This window comes from Triticum dicoccoides, chromosome 2A, assembly GCF_002162155.2.
Source record: "Triticum dicoccoides isolate Atlit2015 ecotype Zavitan chromosome 2A, WEW_v2.0, whole genome shotgun sequence".
NCBI lineage: Eukaryota > Viridiplantae > Streptophyta > Magnoliopsida > Poales > Poaceae > Triticum > Triticum dicoccoides.
The window spans coordinates 79,279,926-79,301,193 of NC_041382.1; the positions used below are offsets into that span (position 1 = coordinate 79,279,926).

The window sequence follows — 21,268 nt, forward strand, 5'->3', positions numbered from 1 at the left end:
ATGGAGTCATCACCTTCTTGGAGAAGAAAAAGACTATTTATAAGGTCACCGGAAATCCAACTGATTTTCACATATTCTTTTAGCCCTGGAAGTTCCAGGTAGTCCTGGAAGTTCTGACCACTAGAAGTTTCAGGCAGGTTCTAAGGTTTCTAGAGACATTGCACAGTTTGTGCAATCTCTCTCAACGCCCCGAAAGCTGCCTAAACCTTGCCTCAGAAGTTCCTGGCAGGTTCTGAGGTTTCTAGAGACATTGCACAGTTTGTGCAATCTCTCTCAACGCCCCGAAAGCTTCCTGAACCTTGCCTCAGAAGTTCTTGGCTACCCCGGAGATTCTAGGGTTTTCAAAAAATGTGTACCCTAGTAGATTTAGAGGACCTCTCCTCGCACATTTTTGTATGACTTAGGTACATATATTTGGTGTACGTGTAGTCGATTCACAGAATACCTTCATGCTGAACCCCCTCTTGATAGTGTGGTTGCCCTATTATGGACTAAAATATTAAGAAGTAAAGACACTAGCAAAATTCTTCTTTTACCTTTTTCAAATTGAGGAGCATATCTAACCATCGATGCATTCTTCCATGATGTGGCAGCACTATTTATAGACTCAAGCATGTGGTTAGAACAGCAAGTTATGTTGTCATTAGCACAAAAAACAATTAAGGGCACACATGCCCTTTTAACCTCTCCCTTTTGGCATTGATGACAACATAATAGATAGAGTAGCAAAATAATTATGATAATAAGTCACAATGAACTAGCCAAGAGCTCCCCGTAGACATATGCCTTATTTTAATTTGCCTTGGAATACAAAAGGCATAGGTGTGGGAAGGAGATTCCCTCATTATAAGGAATCTGATAGTACTACCAGCTTGCCACGTGCCTAGCTAGTTAAATATGTTATTTCTTTACTTTTTCCCTATTGCTCCGATTAGGATATGTTGTCATTTAAGTGAACTTTTGTAGCAATCTGTTTGACAAATGATTTACTCATAAGTGTGGCCACATACTACATATTTATTAGTAATTTGGTACTCTAGTCGTGCTTTTCCAGCTTGTGATTATTTTTCTTGCTTGCTTCGGTCACAATCTTGTCCAACATTTTTACATGTCATAGGATGACACACACAAACATCTGCTTGATCATAAAATTTGATTCTTTTTGCTTTATTCCCTGAAAAATGGATATTAAATCTGAGTACTTGGTATTGACTGTAAGTGGCATTCTGGTTCATAGGACATTCTGAATCTGAGTACTTTGTAGATGTTCAAAGAAGCTTGAAAAAATTATATTCTTTTCGCAAGCAACGTGGTCTCGATTTTATTATGCACACTGCACATACAATATGTTGGCTGATATTATTTCATCTTAATCCGTTTATGTACTCAAAATTAGTCTATTGAAAATGTAAACTAGTGCTAACTTGATTTTTTGTATAGTTCAGTGAGCATCAACTTTTGGTATCTGATGGCGATGCGGAGTGGAGAAAAAACATAAGTAGGGCTAGTGATCATCGTCTTGCAGTTCTTCTTATTCAAAAGTATCTCTACCACCGACAAGGCAATTGATAATTCAAGTTTTCTTTCGTGAACAAACTTGAACTATGATGGCACATGAAAACAGTTTAGGCCAACACTTGGTCGCAAAGAAATTTAGACCAACCGATATTTGAATCTTTGTGAAGTGGTGGTTATCAATTGTAATATTTCTTAAAATTCAAGTTTTTTGAGAATTATTTGTGGAATTCTTATATATGGTCTATTGTTATCTATAGAATTTTGTATGTACAAGTCTATTGTTATCTGTGTGCTGAAGGGTCAAGTCTCTGTGTTATTTGAGGGACTTTCTTCCCTCCCCCTTGTTGCCATTTTGGCACCCAGGGCAGTGGGAACTTCTCCCACGTGGTGGAAGGGATCTCATGTGCACAGGAGAATCTCCCCTAAGGGTTTATTTTCCCGGGTTTTTTCCTACTCAACAATCAAATGTGAGCCCTAAGTGTTTGTGGATTTTACTTGCCGGTATTACCAGCACTGCATTCAGTTGATGCTGCCGCATCTTGCCTGTTACTGTACGTCTAAGAACGAGTTGGCAATATGCACCTAGTTTGACAATGGTCTTTATGTCAAACAATGGTCAGCTCCTTCTACTACCAGTATATAATATCTGGATTTGCACGGCACTAAAGCCACCTATATAAGGATCAACATTTGTCATCGTAGAAACGACATGGTTGCATGGCAAACTCGTGAGACGCACTAGTCTAAAACACTCAAACGAGGATCATTCATATCCGTTACAGGAACAAAGCAAAAATGTACTTGAGCGGTTGAGCCTAGACCTACTACTGGTTTAAAAAAAATTAAAGTCTCGACTCATCATACGGGGAAGAACATTCCAATGATTGCTGGCCATAAACATCAGCCATGCATGTTACTGAAAAAAAAGAGGGCATCAAGAAATACGGCGCAACATTGCGAGCACGATTAGTGCTTCGTGGAGACCATGGTACATGATTTCTTATCTGAAAGCAAATGAGGCTGCTGGATGTTACATCCCCCAAAACTCCAGTTCACGCCTGGCGAATTCTTTCATCTACTTCTGGCTACGGAGATCTGGTAGAATTATCAGGGAGATGATAAGTGTGTAGTTTAGGATCATGCACAGAAGAAACATATTTAAGTTAACAAATATACTTTCAATTTAACAGAATGGTGACAAGACATCAAGCAGATTATATGCACATAAAAACATGTAGCTTTTCAGGGAAGGTGGAACAAGACAATATGCAGCTTACATCCGTCAGCCAATAGCACAGAAACACACAAGCAAGTAATAATACTGATAACACAAATAAATACGAAATGTTATCTGAAGAGAAGGTATGACTCACAAGCACTCCCACTCCGGCGGACGTATATCTTCTCGAGGGGTATTACCATTTTCCCTGAACAAATTTGCCAACTTGTGGACTCTCCCATCATCCTTTGAGCAGTTGATCTTTACCATTCCCAGGTCTTTGCAAGTAAATGATCTTCTCTGTAGTTTGATACCTGTTTCTGATACCTTTCTGGTATTGAAGTTCTTTTGCAGATCAAGAAAGTTGTTGTTAAACATGTGTTCAGGTACTCAAAACTAAAAAATAATCAAGTAAGCATAAGCCCTAAATATGTAATTACACATACAATTTTAAGTTGGAGAAAGAGCTTCTGTATATTAGGTGAGTGCTGCAGCAAGAAAATTAGTGTTTCAAAGTCTGCAGCCATACACCATTCGCCAAGGGACAGGGTCTTCAGGTTGCCAAAACTTGGACACATTTCCAGTTCCCTACTCAGAACCACCTACACACATAAAATGAGTGTTCAGCAAATAAACATAGTAATTTGAATCAATTTTATATTTTATATACTGAATACAAGAGGTTTATTTAATATGCAGAGAAGAAAACAAACATACTCACCATGAAAAAGAAATTAAGACATATAGTAATGTGTTACCATGATTAGCGCCTATTGGTAAAAATATGATTCATCATTTTTTCTATAATGTGACGGGACATTGCCATTATACTGGTATGCAGACTCAAAATAGTTAATTACACGACGATTTAAACTGTAATCATTTAAAAAGATACAATACTACAAGAATATAAAAAATAATCTGAAATAATAAATAATGCTCTCTTGAAGCTGCATACTTCCATATCTTATTGATTTCACCTACAGAGTACTATTTGATGATGAAATGAGCTAGTACAAATTTCTTGATCTGAACTCTTCTCCCAGTCAACTGCGCCTTTCTAAGAAGGTGTTGCTACTTATGTAAGAAGAAATGTGCTCATTGGACATATGTGTGTTCTGTTGGGAGCAACATAAATTTCTTTGGCAAACATCAGAAAAGGCAGTTAAAAAAACAATGATGGCTATATCAAGGAAATTTTCTTACTCAAAGATAGAGAGACCAGTAAAAGGTGGTGACAGCTATATATACCTATCCCGCATCAGTCAACAACTCGAAAGTCCTAGCACTTGAAAGAGACTCGAGAATATGGCGTCCACCTAAAATCTTCCTACCATTGCATTCTCTGTTTCCACCATAGTTACCATCATTACTGGAAATCTGGCCTTTACCTTTGTAGCCATGCTTTGCATCATTTGCAATCTCACCGTATTCATAGGTATTGTCATCGCTATCGATATCACTACCATAATCAAAATTATCCTTGTAACGACCCTGCGTGTAACTTTCTTCAGCAAAAGTATCTCCATATCCAAATCTTATAAAATGATCATATTCAAAATCATCACCCAAGGAAGAGTCATCATCATGAATCTTAGAGGTATCTGTCCAATCATTATCATCGCTATCATCCCCATCATCATCAGTAGTTCCATCACAGCCATCTTCATCACTGATGTGTTCAAAGTCATCACCCAAGAAAGAGTCATCAAGTATGATAGTCATCACCCAAGAAAGAGGTGACCCCAAGTTGTTGAACGATGGGACTCGGACGTAAGGCGTGGTGAGGCGCAGAAGTAGGAGGTTCGGAGCAGCAATGGAGAAGGCGAAGTTGATCTTGCACTTGAGCATGATCAAAGTCTTCAAAGAGGCAGACACAATCCCGGCACCAGTCACTAGGCAATCCTTGAGATCCAGCTCCTCCAAAGACGTGCAGCTGGAAGAGAGCTGCTTGAGGATCCGGCCGTCGAGCCTGGCATACGACAGCTTCAGCACCTTGAGGTGGCACGATACGAACTGCACGCGTTCCAACGATGCAATCTTCGAGCGATGCCCAGCGAGATGGATGACCCGCGCATTGCGGTTGATGGCAGCCCTGATCCACGCGCTGGCGTCGTCCTCGTCGTAGCCGGCGTCCTCGTCGCCGGACCGCAGGCGGAGCGTGCCCACGGGCGCTAACGCGTCGCGGAGGAGGAAGAGGCGGTGCACGAAGTGGCGGAACTCCCCCGGCGGGTCGGCGTCGCGGCCGGAGGAGTGGCGCACGCGGAGGTCGACGCAGGGCGAGGAAGCCCAGAGGTGGCGCCACCGGCGCCCGAGCACGCAGGTGCGGACCGCCTCCAACGCCTTGAGGGACGACGTGATGTGGTGCAGGAGCGCGTCCGGGAGGGCGCTGAGGCGGTCGGGCTTGACGGCGGCCGGGCCGCGGGATCTGGGCTTGAGGCCGGCGCCGCGGCGCGGCCCTGGGCGCTGGGTGGTGCTCCGCCGCATTTCGTCGAGCAGAAGGCCTGCACGTAGGGTTTTGGGTCACCCCGGCGCAACCCTGTCAGTCAGGATTTTGAAATCTCTGCGGGGGAGATGCATATGGAGACGAGATCGGGGGAGATGCATATGGAGACGAGATCGGGGGAGATGCATATGGAGACGAGATCGGGAGTCACCTTGGTTCATTTCCTTTTACACGACATCAGAATTTGTACGGTAGTAAAGCTGCCTATAACTCACCACAGGATCAATGCTTAATGCTTACTGGAGCATAGCACAACGCATGACAGACTCAGATGCACCACTCTCAAGTCTGAAGCATTGAAACGACGAGCATTCATATCCGTTCCAGGAACAAAGCAAAGTTGTACTAGAGGCTAGACCTACTACTTGTTGAACTTCTCAGCTCATCCCACTAGCAACAACATTCCAACGATTCAATAATCACCAACGTCATCCATGTTACCAAAAAAGAGGCAATCAAGAAACCCAGCGGAGCTTTGAGAGCACGATCAGTTGCTCATGAGGATGTTGGATGTTACACCCCCCAGAACTCCTTCGTTTGCTTCTGGCTGCGGAGATCTGGTAGAAATATCAGGGAGTGTATAAGTGTATAAGTGTGTAGTCTAGGATCATGTACAGAAGGAACATACTTAAGTTAGCAAAACATACTTCCAATTTAACAGAATGCTGACAAGATATTAAACAGATTATATATGCACATAAAAGCATGTGGCTTTTCCGGGAAAGCGGACCAAGACAGTATGCAGTGGACATCCGTAAGCATGTAGCACATGAACACACAAGCAAGTAAAACTACAGATAATGAAAATAAATACAAAATGCTATCTGAAGAGAAGGTGTGACTCACAAGCACTCCCGCTGTGGCGGACATAAATTTTCTCGACTGGCATACCATTTGCCATAAACAAATTTGCCAGCTTATGGACTCTCCCATCATCCTTTGAGCATGTGATCTTCACCATTCGAAGATCTTTGCAAGTAAATGATCACTATAGTTTGATACCTGTTTCTGATGCCTTTTTGGCATTGAAGTTCTTTTGCAGATAAAAAAGTTGTTGTTAAGCATGCGCTAAAATACTCAAAACTAAAAGATAATCAGGTAAGCATAAGCCCCAAATATGTAATTACACATACAATTTTAAGTTGGAGAAAGAGTTTCTGTATATTAGGTGAGTGTTGTAGCAAGAAAATTAATGCATCAAAGTCTGCAGCCATACACCATTCGCCAAGGGACAGGGTCTTCAGGTTGCCAAAAATTGGACATGTATTCAGTTCCCTACTCAGAACCACCTACACATTGCACATAAAATGAGTGTTCAGCAATTAAACATAGATTTGAATCAATATTATATTTTATATATTGAATATAAGAGGTTTATTAAATATGCAGAGAAGAAAACAAACATACCAACCACGAGAAAGAAATTAAGACATATAGTGATGTGTTACCATGATTAGTACCTATTGGTAAAATAAGATTCCTCATTCTTTTCTATAATGTGAAGGGACATTGCCATTATACTGGTACACAGACTCAAAATAGTTAATTACACAACGATTTGAACAATAATCATTTAAAAAGATACACTACTTCAAGAATGTAAAAAATAAGAAACAATAATCTGAAATAATATATAATGCTCTCTTGAAGCTTCATACTTTCATATCTCATTGATTTCACCTACTACATTTGATGATGAAATGAGATAGTACTAATTTCTTGATCTGAACTCTTCTACAAGTCAACAGTGCCTTTCTAACCAGGTGTTGCTACTTATGTAAGAAATGTGGTCATTGTACATGTGTATTCTGTTGGGAGCAACATAAATTTCTTTTGCAAACATCAGAAAAAAGTTGTTATGAAAAAGAAAAAATTATAGCTATATCAAGAAATTTTTCATACTCGGAGATAGAGAAAATAATAAAAGGTGGTGACAGCTATACCTCTCCAGCATCAGTCAACAACTCCAAAGTTCTAGCACTTGAAAGACTCCGAAGAATATGACGGCCACCTAAAATCTTCCCATCACTGCATTCTGTATATCCATCATAGATACTGTCTTTACTGGAAATCAGGTCTTTACCTTTGTAGCCATACTTTGCATCATTTGCAATCTTACTGTATGCATAGGTATTCTCATCACCATAATAATAATTATCCTTGTAACGATCATGCCTGTAAATTCCTTCAGCAAAATCATGTCCATATCCAAACCTTATAAAATCATCATATCCAACACCATCACTCAAGGAAGACTCATCATGAATCTTCGAGCTCTCTGTCCAATCATTATTGTCGCTATCATCCCCGTCGTCATCAGTAGTTCCATCACAATAATCTTCATCACTGATGCATTCATTGTCATCACCCAAGAAAGAGTCATCAAGTATGATAGTAGCTGTGACAAGTGATCCCAAATTCTTGAATGATGGGACTCGGACGTAAGGTGTGATGAGGTGCAGAAGTAGGAGGTTCGGAGCAGCAATGGAGAAGGCGCAACTAATCTCGCATTCGAGCATGATTAAAGTCTTCAAAGAGGCGGACACAATCCTAGGGCCCGCCACCAAGCAATCCTTCAGACCTAGTACTTCCAAAGACGTGCAACTAGAAGAAAGCTGCCCGAGGATCCTGTAGTCGAGCATGGCATACGACAGCTTCAAGACCTTGAGGTGGCAAGAGATGAACGACACGCGGTCCAGTGACGCGATCTCTGAGCAACGCCCGGTGAGATGGATAACCCGCGCGTTGCGCTTGATGGCGGCCATCATCCACGCGCTGGCGTCGTCATCGGTGAAGCCCGCTTCTTCGTCACTCGACCGCAGGCGGAGCATGACCACGGGCGCCGATTCGTCCCGGAGGAGGAAGAGCCGGTGCACGAAGTCGCGGAACTTCTCAGGCGGGTCGCCGTAGCGGCCAGTGGTGGGGCGCACGCGGAGATCGACGCAGGGCACGGACGCCCAGAGATGGCGCCATCGCCGCGCGAGCACGCAGCTGCGGACCACCTCCCACGCCTTCAAGAATGACATGATGTAATGCAGGAGCTCGTCCGGGAGGGCGCTGAGGCGGTCGGGCTTGGCGACAGCCCGGCGGGCGCCGCGGCGCTGGCCCGGGCGCTGGGTGGTGCTCCGGTGCATTTCGTCGAGCGGAAGATCTGCATGCAGGTTTAGCGACACCGCGGCTCAGCTTTGTCAGTCAGGATTTTGAATGATGGAACGGAACATAACATACCAAGAGAGACTGCTTGAGATGGCCTAAACTGAATTCCGCCGAGAGACACTCACGTACACAAGAGCTGGCAGAAGCACTTGATCGGTTCCTGTACAAGCATGCACTAGTACATGTACAAGCATGCACTAGTACATGAGCCTGACTTGTAGTATAAAGTTGAAGATTTTTAAAACCTTCATCAAAGGATATGGAGCGCATTGCCGTTTGTTAAGGAAACTGGCACAAACAAACTGCCGAGTGGAATGTCACAAATTCTCCAAATCCACTACCCAAAATAGTAATAAAATGATTGTACATAGCGGCGGCGAAAGGAAAGCAGGGAAGAGGTGGCCACCTTGCAGCTTGGGCGCGGACGGCGTGGGCTCATCCACGTCGTAGATGTGCCGGAGGAGGGCACGGTGAACGTCACGTGGTGCCTCGAAGGCACCTATGCCGGCGGTGCCCTTCCCCACCGTGGAGCTCACCGTCGCGACGGCGACCGGTTGCCGCTCGAAGATGTGGGGCGCGATGTCTGGTGGTGGCCTTGAGTCGGAGTAGCCGGGGAAGGGAAGGAAAGGGATGCGCTTGGCACCGGATCTGGAGCGCCGCCGCGAAGCAACAGGGGAGATGGTCAGATGGGACTATCACAGGAGCAAATCCTGAAATAAGAACCGTGGGCGCCCCCGCACTCTCTTAGAGCATAGGCACTCTCGGCCGTCGGATCAATTTCTTGATGCATTTTCGACCATTCGATCTTGCTTCTGGAAGACCTCGGCCGTCGGATCAAACCAAAAACACTGCCGCAGTGAGTAGTGTGCCCTCCAGCGTGCCACCGCCCATTGTTTCTAGGCCCCGCCGAGGGCATTTTCGTCATTTCACATCTTAGGTCAACACTTGCCTTTTCCGTGTCGCTACCTCTTTCCCAATCAATGCTAGGGCTATTACGGTAGCAAATTCGTTAGAAAAGAGGGTCCTTTTTGCGCAGAAGCGTGCATTTCTGTGTACACATCTGTCCCATTGAATCTGTGCCATCCATCCTCAATCCAGTGGTCCAGCTTCCGGTTTTCTATTTTTGCAACTAAAAGCCAGATTCTATAGTAGTCGCCCGACCAATATGGCGACTTTTGACTGAGAATGCCATTTTAGCATACTAGTCATCCGACATTCGGCATGCATAATTTGTGAAGGGTGCTCCATATTCAACCCTTCAAATAATGTGAGGGCATTGGTTTGGAGCATGCATCATCCACCATCTGCTCGAGCGGGAAGAAAGTTTTGGCTCAGACTCTTCCTCCTGCATGCAGCCCTATCAATGTCGTTGTTGCCCGTGCAATTGCCGCTTCCTCCCTGACAATGTTGCAACCACGTATCCACCGAGTAGAGTGCCAACTAACGCTCTTCGTCACGTTCCCCTCCCGCACGTAGCAAATCAGGCCCAATTTCCATCCGGAACACGCCCATTCGTTGGTATATGGACCCATTACCTTCGCCATCAGCACCACATTTAACCTCTCTCCCCCATCCCCGTCGCCAACACACTCACCTCACCGCCCCCCTTCACCGGCCGCCACCCTGCCCTCTCCATCCCTGCCACCACACTCAATCTCATCGACCATGTCGATGCGGTCACGTCCTCCCCAGCAAGACCTAAGAGGTCCACACCAAGAGAGGTTTCTGGGGGAGGATGTGGGACTACTTCAAGTGGATCAAGGATGACGTGCACCGTAAGATAGAATCAGTCGTCGTCCGTGCCCGCCTACCCACCGCCCTCGAGTATTTTGAATGAATGTCGGTGGCAGCCTAGGCAGAAATGGGCGCCGCGCTCACGCCAGTTTCCAAATGCATGGTATGACGACGCTGGTAGAGTTGCTCTTATATCTCGCCAGCACAACCCATAAAAAACCACCCTAGCTCTGCACCATATTTTGTGGTTTGGTCAAGCCAGGCCCACTCTGTGAGACCACAAGTGGTGGGGCGAAGAGAATAAAGGGCGGCCAAGAGGAGCCGTCAGGCGACAACCAAATCAAGATTTGCCATGGGGCAAGGTTTTGCCAATTAGGTGGACGGGGACGCGAGTCCGATTAGGTGGGTAGAGGATAGTGCCATCTTGTTTACGCTTCCTAGACTCCTAGTTGGAATACTGGTCATCACACACATCATCTTGATAAGAGGACCCAACTGGTTAAAATCGGGGCAAAGTGTTAAATTGGGTTAAACACGACACATCACAGCAATTTTGGGGTACAATGTGGCCGAAAATTTAAATGGGGCAAATACTATCACAAATACACAAACAGTGGGTAAAAAGTGAAATTCACCATCTTATTAACAGTGTCCTTTTTCAACAACAAAAACACGGTGTATTTTTTCAGGTGTTAATATCTGTTATCTCTACTACTTAAAAAGAACGTAAGGTTCTCATTTCACCTCTTTTTTGTCCAACCTTCCGTATATACGTCGCACTCTTTCCTTATCCTCTTTGATTTTTTCCTCCCATATTTGATTGTTCTCCCATCCATTTAATTGTCTCATGTTTATTAACTTACCAAAATAATCACATATTTTGTTGGCAAGTCATTAAATTCTTACCAAATAAGTGCTTATCTCTACTACTTAAATCTCTACTACTTAAAAAGAACGTAAGGTTCCCATTTCACCTCTTTTTCGTCCAACCTTCCATATATACGTCGCACTCTTTCCTTATCCTCTTTGATTTTTTCCTCCCATATTTGATTGTTCTCCCATCCATTTAATTGTCTCATGTTTATTAACTTATCAAAATAAACACATATTTTGTTGGCAAGTCATTAAATTCTTACCAAATAAGTGCTTAACAATAAAATGGCAGAGAAATCATGGCGATTGCATACAAACATTTGGTAAGATTTTAGCGTATCAATATAATAATATACATGGATTCTCAAAAACAATAATATAGTACAATAATAGTCGTGCAGTCAGGGGCTAATCTACTAGAATGTTTATACTCCCGTTGCAACGCACGGGCAATTGTCTAGTTCTGAGAGAAAATACATCACCGCTCATAGTTGTAGGCACACATGATTCAGAGCATGAAGTTTACTTCAGTATTCGACCTGTTGTATATGAAGTGTATTTCCTTTTCACTGCATGTGAAACACATTTCAAATTTTCAATTTTGCATTAATTTCAATATACAACTATACTAAACTTTCGAAGATAAAATAACCCTGACAAATGAACCCTACAGTCATACTGTCGGAGTGAAATAACAAAGCGTATCTCAGCTCCACCACAATTCAGGCACGACACATCCATAATTTATTTTCTGTTCTGGTAAAAAAGCAAAGTTTACTACAGACCACACAAATGAATTAGTTTATAGTATAGGAAGAACATCCCAGCGATTTGTAGCCCATGCTACTAAAAAGGACGTCAAAAGATCCGGTGAAGCTTTGAAAGCATAATCAGTACTACATGGAGATCAAGGGTTCTTACTGCACCTTGCTAACTACATAATGGATGGTCGATCGCCAGCAGGATTTAATATCTAGAAGACCCCTCGTAAACTTCTGGACGTTTACATCCAGTCGTCCCCACATTCATCCAGTTCTTGTTTGGCGAGGTCCCTCATAAACTTCTGGCCACGGAGATCTGGTAGAAATATCAAAAAGTAGATGACTGTAGATTAGGACCATGTACGAAAGAACATCTTTTAATTTTACAGAATACACTTCTCATGTAACAGAATATTGATGTATACACTAAGCAGATTATATGCCCATTTATACTTATTTAGCTAACACGGCAATGTGCTCTTTACATCTCAGTAAATAGCATATGAACATATAAACCAGTAAGGAAATGCTGATATTGCAAGTAAATACGAAATGGTATAGGTATGACTCACAAGCATCCCCGCTCCGACGCACATAAATATTCTCTAGTGATATACCATTTGCCCTAAACATATGTGCCAAGGTGTGGACTCTCCAATCGTCCTTTGAACATTTGATCTTCACCATTCTAAGTTCTTTTCCTGTAGTTTGATACATGTTTCCAATGCCTTCCTTGTGCTGAAGTTCTTTAGCACATTAACCAAATTGTCATTAAGTGTGCGATCAGATACTAAAAACTAATAACAATGAAGTCTAGGATCAAGTAGCATGCACCAAATATGTAATCACACATACCAATTTGAGTTGGAGAAAAGCGTTTTTATATTAGGTGAATGCTGTAGCAAGAAAATTAATGCATCGAAATCAGCGGCCATACACCATTCACCAAGGGACAGGGTCTTCAGGTTGCTAAAAGTTGGACACCTTCTCAATTCCCTAGTCAGAACCACCTTCATAATGCAGACAAAAGAGTATTCGGCAAAGAACGGTAGTAACTCAAATCAACTTCTCACAGTAAAAACTGGATATGGATGGTTTATTCAACAGAAAAAAGATACCCATCTCGAAAAAGAAGGGAAAACAACATCTATCATATAGTGATGTATTGCTAGAAGAGTAGCACGTATTGGTTTCATATCATTCATCTTTATTTTCTAGTAACTGGAGGAACATCGGCCTTAGACACTCTTATAAAAACTGAATATATATAGCTAATCTGTTGAAAAGATACATTGTTGCAACAAAGAGAAAAACTGCAAAGTTGCAATGAGAACATAATTGATGAATAATACTCCCTTGAAGCTACAATTGATGATTAAATAAACTAGTACTACACCAGAGCAGAAGGTCGGAAATGTGCTCATTCGACACATGTTCTATTGGAGGGAACCCGGCATTTCATTGTGAAACATGTAGGAAATGTCCCATTATAACTATGACCATGCCAAGGAAAATATAAATAGAAAATAAGAGAGGAAAAAGAGAAATCAGTAAAAGATGGTGATTGTTATACCTCTCCAGCATCAATTAACAACTCCAAACTCGTAGCTGTGGAAAGGCTCTCCTGCATATGATGGCCACCTAGAATGTAACTATAATTTCCACCACTGATTTTTCCATAGTTACCATCTTCACTGGGAAGCTTCCCTTACCTTTGTAGCCATACTTTGCTTCATTTGCGATCTCACTGTATTCATAGGCATTGTCATCACTATCAATATTGCTACCATAATTATAATTATCCTTGTAGCGACTGTGCCCATATCTTTCTTCGGGAAAACCATATCCATATCCAAACTCGTCAAAATCACCGATGTATCCAAAATCATCATCATCACTCAAAGATGAGGCATCATGAATCGTATAGTTCTCCCTCTTATCATCATTGCCATCGTCATCAGTAGTTTCATCGCAGTCATCCTTATCGCTGATGTGTTCAAATTCATTGCTCAAGAAATGGTCATCAAGTAAGATAGTGGATGTGACTAGTGACCCAAAGTTGGTAAATGACGGAACTTGGGCATACGGTGTGATGAGGCGCAGAAGTAGGAGGTTGGGAGCTGCAATGGAGAAGAGGCTAGGAGGGGCAATTGAGAATCCCGAATTGAACTTGCACTTAAGCATGATTAAGGTCCTCAAAGAGACGGACACAATCCCAGGGCCTGTGACCAAGCAATCCTTGAGATCCAGCTGTTCCAAGGATTTGCAACTAGCAGAAAGCTGTCGGAGGACACTGTCATCGAGCCTGGCGTACGACAACTTCAAGATCTTGAGGTGGCACGAAACGAAGGGCACGCCGTCCAACGACGCGACTCTCTTGTGATGCCCGGCAAGGTGAATAACCCACGCCCCGCGCTTGAGAGCAGTCCTGATCCAGATGCTGGCATTGTCCTCGTTGAAGCCAGCGTCCTCGTCGCTGGGCTGTAGGCGGAGCATGTCCACGGGCGCTGACACGTCGCGGAGGAGGAAGAGGCGGTGCACGAAGTCGCGGAACTCCTGCGGCGGGTCGGCGTCGCGGCTCATGTAGCGCACGCGAAGGTCGACGCAGGGCGCGGACTCCCATAGGTGGCGTCACCAGCGCACGAGCACGCAGGTGGGAACCACCTCCCATGCCTTCAGGAACGACATGACGTGGTGCAGGAGCGCGTCCGGGAGGGCGCCGAGGCGGTCTACCCCGCCGCCGCCGGAGCCTGACGCCTGGTCGGTGCGGCGACACGGCCCCCGGCGCTGGGTGGTTGCCCCGCGCATTTCGTCGAGCAGATGGCCTGCGCATAGGTTCAGGGTCGCCCGACGTAAAGATTATGCAGGGAAATCCATGGAGGGATGCGCTTATGGGGAAGGGGATCAAACTTAGGAGAGATCCGACGAAATGGTGTTGAGTTCTTGCCGCTTTTGAAACGAAAACTCAAATTTTTCGGGATAGAGGCGATAGTTAGGGCGTAAATCATGTCTTGTTCCAATGGGCCTTTGGCCCCGTTATTTAGGGCGTAAACGGATTAGGTGTCAATGGGCCTTTGGCCCAGTTAGTTAGGACGTAGACGGACTAGATGCATTGGATATACGCTGAAAAGTTTCTAAAACAAAAGGATATACACTCAAAAAATTCTGGGGAAAAAAGATATACGCTAAAAAAAATGTAGATTGGATATATTCTCAAAAAGAAAATAAAAATATGCAAATTAGGATGGTGCCTTCCTAATTTTTGGTATTCATATTTTTCAACAGCGATTGGATGCATACATCTAACCTTTGTGTAGTTCTTTTTAGACCTATGTGTAGTTAGGATTTGCACATTACTAACACCAACGAACACAACCATCAATGGCAATAATTGAGAGACTCCATTTATAGGACAAGTATTTCCGGACGGAGAGAGTACTCTGGACCACATGTACCACTTCACCTCCTCTCACAACTACCCAGGTGATTAGGGTATCTCTGCCTCCCGTCAATGTCGCCGTTGATCCACCTCGTCTTTTGTGACCTTAGGGCCATGGAGACGTGGTGGGTATCGACCCTTGCTGGTGGGAGGCTTCCTACCCAATTTTAGGTGTTTTTAGGTCGATTGGGGACTGTGTCCTTCTCGGTAAGGCGGGGCGGCGGCTCATTGCGGATGGAATAAAGTCCTCATGCATAGACCTCATTTTCCGCAGTGTGTCTAATGTCGTCGAAGGGCATGTGGAGATGTGTCTCCGAAAAATCTTGTACGATTCGGTCGATGTTCCTCATCGATGAATCTTTGTGGATCCAATCTTTCGTTTCTGTGACTATGGTTTGGATCCTCCCCATCTATGCTTCTACTCATCGGCGACGGTTGTTCTTCTGGTGTGTTGGCCTTGTGGCGCCTTAGCACGACGACTTCTTGACTGTCTATCACAATAAAAAAATTCCCTGCTGCAGTGACGGGGAGGTGTTGATTGTGGCCTACTTCGACTCATGACACACGATGAATAGATTGGAAGCCACCCCCCCTTAAAAAAAATTTAGCTACGCACACACGAAGAATCACACCAGCAAATAGTAAAGTCATACAAGACCGAAGTTATGCATTGGTGGAGTAAAAAACCTCCGTAATGTTGAAAACAATGATTAACAAACTCCAACAACGACCATATCCGCAACAACCATGCCTTGAAATCACAAGTAAATGAGAAATGTTTTCCAATAGCAATGCCTTCAGGAAGGGAACGACGCTCAAGCGCCATGGTCGCCAGATCCAACTGCCGAAGGCCAGATCATGGATTTTCACCTTGAAGATTGTTGGGGATATTACTACTGGACGTAAACCGGCCAGGGGTAGCCGGATTAGCCTTATGAAGATTAGAAGCCCATGAAGACATAAGAATGATGGCGCTTTATGAAGGCCCAAGGCCCAGAGGCGAGTTAAGGCATGTAGATATGTAAACCGACCTTGTTGTGTAACTTGCATTGTAAGATAGGAAGGATAGAGACCGAACCAGACACGTTTATGATCCGGCTTCGGGACTCTGTAAACCGGCGGGCGTCAACCTATGTATATAAAGGGACGACCCGACAACGGTTTAGGGACGACAGACAACAAACTCGAGAGCCAGACAAAGCGGACTCGCTCCCTGGCCTTCGAAACCCTAGCAATACCAATCACAACTAGACGTAGGCTTTTACCTTCATCGAAGGGGCCAAACTAGTATAAACTCCCCGTGTCCGGTTTAACCCCTTTAAGCTAACCTGTTGCGATGGCTCCACAACTAAGTCCTTTCACAAGGACATCTACCGTGACAAACCCACGACACTTGGCGCCCACCGTGGGGCTATCGCACGATGGTTTCGAGTTCTTGAAGGGCAGCTTTGATGGACTCAAGGGATACGCTGTGGGCCGGATGACAAAGAGTCATCACGGCAAGCTCTACATCGACAACGCAGGATGGGGTCCCGAGGCTGATTCAATCGAATACGGGTACCGGGTCCCCTTTGGTGGGATTCACGTCTTCATCGGCAAGATTGGCCAACCGGCCCCTGAGCCGGACATCTGCACCGACATCATTGAGACGGCTCAGCGTGCAAGCCTGTGACGCCCCCGATTCAATCGTACACTAATCATACACGCAAACGTGTACGATCAAGATCAGGGACTCACGGGAAGATATCACAACACAACTCTACAAATAAAATAAGTCATACAAGCATCATAATACAAGCCAGGGGCCTCGAGGGCTCGAATACGAGTGCTCGATCATAGACGAGTCAGCGGAAGCAACAAAATCTGAGTACAGACATAAGTTAAACAAGTTGCCATAAGATGGCTAGCACAAACTGGGATACAGATCGAAAGAGGCGCAGGCCTCCTGCCTGGGATCCTCCTAACTACTCCTGGTCGTCGTCAGCGGGCAGCACGTAGTAGTAGGCACCTCCAGTGTAGTAGGGGTCGTCGTCGACGGTGGCGTCTGGCTCCTGGACTCCAGCATCTGGTTGCGACAACCAGAAAGGAAGGAAAAGGGGGAAAAGGGGGGAGAAAGCAACCGTGAGTACTCATCCAAAGTACTCGCAAGCAAGGAACTACACTACATATGCATGGGTATATGTGTAAGGAGGCCATATCAGTGGACTGAACTGCAGAATGCCAGAATAAGAGGGGGATAGCTAGTCTTATCGAAGACTACGCTTCTGGTCACCTTCGTCTTGCAACAGGCAGAAGAGGGTAGGTCGAAGTCCTCCAAGTAGCATCTCCAAGTAACATCTCATAGCATAATCCTACCCGGCGATCCCCTCCTCATATCCCTGAGGTAGAGCGACCACCGGTTGTATCTGGCACTTGGAAGGGTGTGTTTTATTAAGTATCCGGTTCTAGTTGTCATAAGGTCAAGGTACAACTCCAAGTCGTCCTGTTACCGAAGATCACGGCTATTCGAATAGATTAAACTTCCCTGCAGGGGTGCACCACATAACCCAACACGCTCGATCCCATTTGGCCGGACACACTTTCCTGGGTCATGCCCGGCCTCGGAAGATCAACACGTCGTAGCCCCACCTAGGCTCAACAGAGAGGCCAGCATGCCGGTCTAAACCTAAGTGCGCAGGGGTCTGGGCCCATCGCCCTGAGCACACCTGCACGTTGCGTACGCGGCCGGTGAGCAGACCTAGCAACCTCCATTACAAAGGAAGTTGCGTTAACGCAGTCCAACCCGGCGTGCGCCGCTCAGTCGCTGACGTCACGAAGTGCTTCGGCTGATACCACGACGTCGGGATACCCATAACTACTCGCACGTAGATGGTTAGTGCGTATAGGCTCGTAGCCAGACTCAGATCAAATACCAAGAACTCGTTAAGCGTGTTAAGTGTCCGCGAACGCCGAACAGGGCCAGGCCCACCTCTCTCCTAGGCGGTCTCAACCTGCCCTGTCGCTCCGCCACAAAGATCCACACAGAGGGCCGTCGGGACAGAGGTCCTTTCAGCCCCCAATCCGTGAATCACTCGCGGGTACTCTTCGAGCTGACCCGACTTTAGTCACCATCTGTATAGTATGTATGTATGTATAGTATATACCCGTGATCACCTCCCGAGTGATCACGGCCCAATATTATAGCAAGGCAGACTGACACGAAGGTAGGGCCAACAATGATAAACTAGCATCCTATACTAAGTATTTAGGATTGCAGGTAAGGTATCAACAGATGTAGCGACAATGTCAGGCTATGCATCAGAATAGGATTAATGAAAGCAGTAACATGCTACACTACTCTAATGCAAGCAGTATAGAGGAGAATAGGCGATATCTGGTGATCAAAGGAGGGGCTTGCCTGGTTGCTCTGGCAAGAGAGAGGGGTCGTCAACTCCGTAGTCGAACTGGGCAGCAACAGCGTCGGTCTCGTAGTCTACCGGTGAGAAGAGGGGGAAGAAACAATGAATACCAAGTAAACAGATGCATATCGATGCATGACATGTCAAGAAGCGATGCTAGGCGTGCCCTAACGTGGTAGTAGGTGATACCGACGAAAGGGGGAAACATCCGGGAAAGTATTCCCGGTGTTTCGCGTTTTCGGACCGGTGAACCGGAGGGGGAAAGTTGTGTGTTCGGTATGCTAGGGGTGTGTGGCGGACGAACAGGCTGCGTATCCGGATTCGTCTCGTCGTTCTGAGCAACTTTCATGTAGAAAGTATTTTCATCCGAGTTACGGATTAAAAGATATGATTTTCTAAAGATTATATTAATTTCTGAAATTTAATTATTTAATTATTTAATTCGAAAATGAATTTATGACGTCAGCATGACATAAGAGTGACGTCAGCAGCCAGCAGTTCGGTTGACTAGTCAAATTGACATGGGGGACCCACCTGTCATAGACAGTGGGTTAAACAGGGTTCAAACTAATCTAAATTCAGTTATTAAACTACTGGGCCCACCTGTCATTGTCTAATTTAGGTTAACTAAACTAATTTAATTAATTCCTATTAATTAGGGGGGTGGGCCCCACTGGTCAGTGGCTGGGGGTTGCCAAGTCAGCAGGGTTGACTGGTCAACCCAGTCAACTGGGGCCCGTGGGGCCCGTTGGCAGTGACCCTGGTGGTAGCCCCAGGTCAGCCACGTCGGGTGCCGGCGCCGGAGTTGGCTTTGGCAAGCCAAAACACGGCGGAGGACGCCGGCGAGCTGCGGGATTCCGCCACGGTGGCCCAAAACGGGCGTGGCTACTCCCGTTCGAAAGCTAACGACGTCGCGCGTCGCATGGGGCTACGGGTTGGTCTCGGGGATGACCGGAACCACGCCGGCGAGCAGCGGAGGCGGCGACTCGTACGGGTGGATGTCGGAGACGGCGGAACAGCGGGCTACGGAGCAAAAGAAGAGGCTAGGCAGGCTCTACGTGCGGGGGCGAGCTAAACGGGCACTGGAGCGGGACCATTTGGTCGCCGAAAGCTCGTCGGCGATGAGCTCCCGCGGTGATGGGTTCGGGCACGTACGAGGCGGTGATTACGAGCACGTTGGGGCGAGGAGAAGAGAGCGGAGAGGAAGGAGAGCTCACCGTGGAGCACACAAGAAGGCTCGGTGGCGGTTTAGGAGCTGCAGGGGGCGGCGCCGGAGACGAAGAAGATCGATGGCAGCCGGAGAAGGGGACGAAGGGGATCCGATGCTGCAGCGCCTCCGAGCTCCAGCTGAGGCCTCCGGTAGGCGAGGAAGGTGACGGAGGCGTCGACGGGCACGCAGGCGCGGCGAGGCGGCGACTGTGGCCGCGCGATTTACGGCGGCGAGGCCATGGCGGCGCTCGGTTGCGGTGGGGAAGGAGGGGGAGATGGATCTGGAGGGGAGAGGGAGAGGGAGAGGCGCGGGGGCCGAGGGCGAGCGTGGGGGCGAGTGGGAGGGGAGACCGAGGGGGCGCGGCGTCGGCGTCCTTATCCCCACGCCTCGTCGCCGGCGAGGTGGGTTCGGCTGGGACGCGCCCTGTTCCGACCCGCGTCGGGGGAACAGGGGAAGGGGACGCTGTGCGGGGGCTGGGCCGGCTGGGCCGGCCAGGCTGATTGCGGGCCAGGGGGTTGGGTGGTGGCCGTGCGGGTGGGTTGGGCTGCCTGGTCCAGGGGGCTCCCCCCTCCCTTTTGTTTTTTTTTCTTCTGTAATCTCTTTCTTTTATTTATTTCCCTTTCTGTTTTATTTAATTTTAGGGCATTTAGGCATTTTATAAAATGGTGTTTTCTTCACCATAATTACCAGTGCAATATTTGGCAACCCCCGAACATTTTCGCTTTGCCTTTTGAAAATTTAGGGCGTTTGTCACTAATTCATATTTTGAATTGCAATGATTTTGAACTACCACCTGATTAGCAACAGTAACACGGACGACATGGCATCATTAGAAGAGTTTTACTGTAGCCTAATTATCCGAGCGTTACAAATCTCCTCCACTACAAGAAATCTCGTCCCGAGATTTAGGAGGTAGAAGGAAACAGTGCGGGGTATTCATCACGCAGGCGATCCTCACGTTCCCAGGTGGCTTCATCTTCAGAATGGTGCGACCACTGGACCTTGAGGAACTTGATCGCCTTCTGGCATGTGCGGCGTTCAGCTTGGTCGAGAATGCGGACCGGATGCTCTTTATAGGAGAGGTCCTGTTGCAATTCGAGCACTTCATGATCCACAGCTCGGATTGGGTCCTTGAAGCAACGGCGGAGTTGCGACACATGGAACACATCGTGAACCTGAGAAAGGTTCGGCGGGAGCTCCAATTGATATGCCACTTTTCCACGCCTCTCGAGAATAGTGAATGGGCCAATATAGCGAGGAGCTAGCTTGCCCTTGATCCCGAAGCGGTGAGCACCCTTCATTGGTGTAACTCGAAGATAGGCCTTTTCGCCAGGTTGATAGACCATGTCTTTATGATGACGGTCATAATTACTCTTTTGGCGTGACTGAGCAGTCTTGAGATTCTCGCGAATAATGCGGACTTGTTCTTCGGCATGTTGGATAATATCCGGACC

The 21,268-nt window shown here is 46.2% G+C and overlaps 1 protein-coding gene and 2 pseudogenes across 1 annotated transcript; all 3 read right to left on the minus strand.

Moving 5' to 3' along the window:
* Positions 1-2,548: 2,548 nt before the first annotated feature.
* On the minus strand, positions 2,549-5,224 carry LOC119357644 (annotated as a pseudogene).
* Positions 5,225-5,400: 176 nt separating this feature from the next.
* Positions 5,401-10,035, minus strand: LOC119357645. Its single transcript, XM_037624522.1, is given in 6 exon segments — positions 5,401-5,800; positions 6,090-6,276; positions 6,377-6,532; positions 7,187-8,394; positions 8,767-9,091; positions 9,994-10,035. Coding segments are annotated over 6 exon segments (1,962 nt in total). The 3' UTR covers positions 5,401-5,756.
* Positions 10,036-12,009: 1,974 nt separating this feature from the next.
* The window catches only part of LOC119357646, a 47,779-nt pseudogene continuing 38,520 nt past the window's right edge, over positions 12,010-21,268 (minus strand).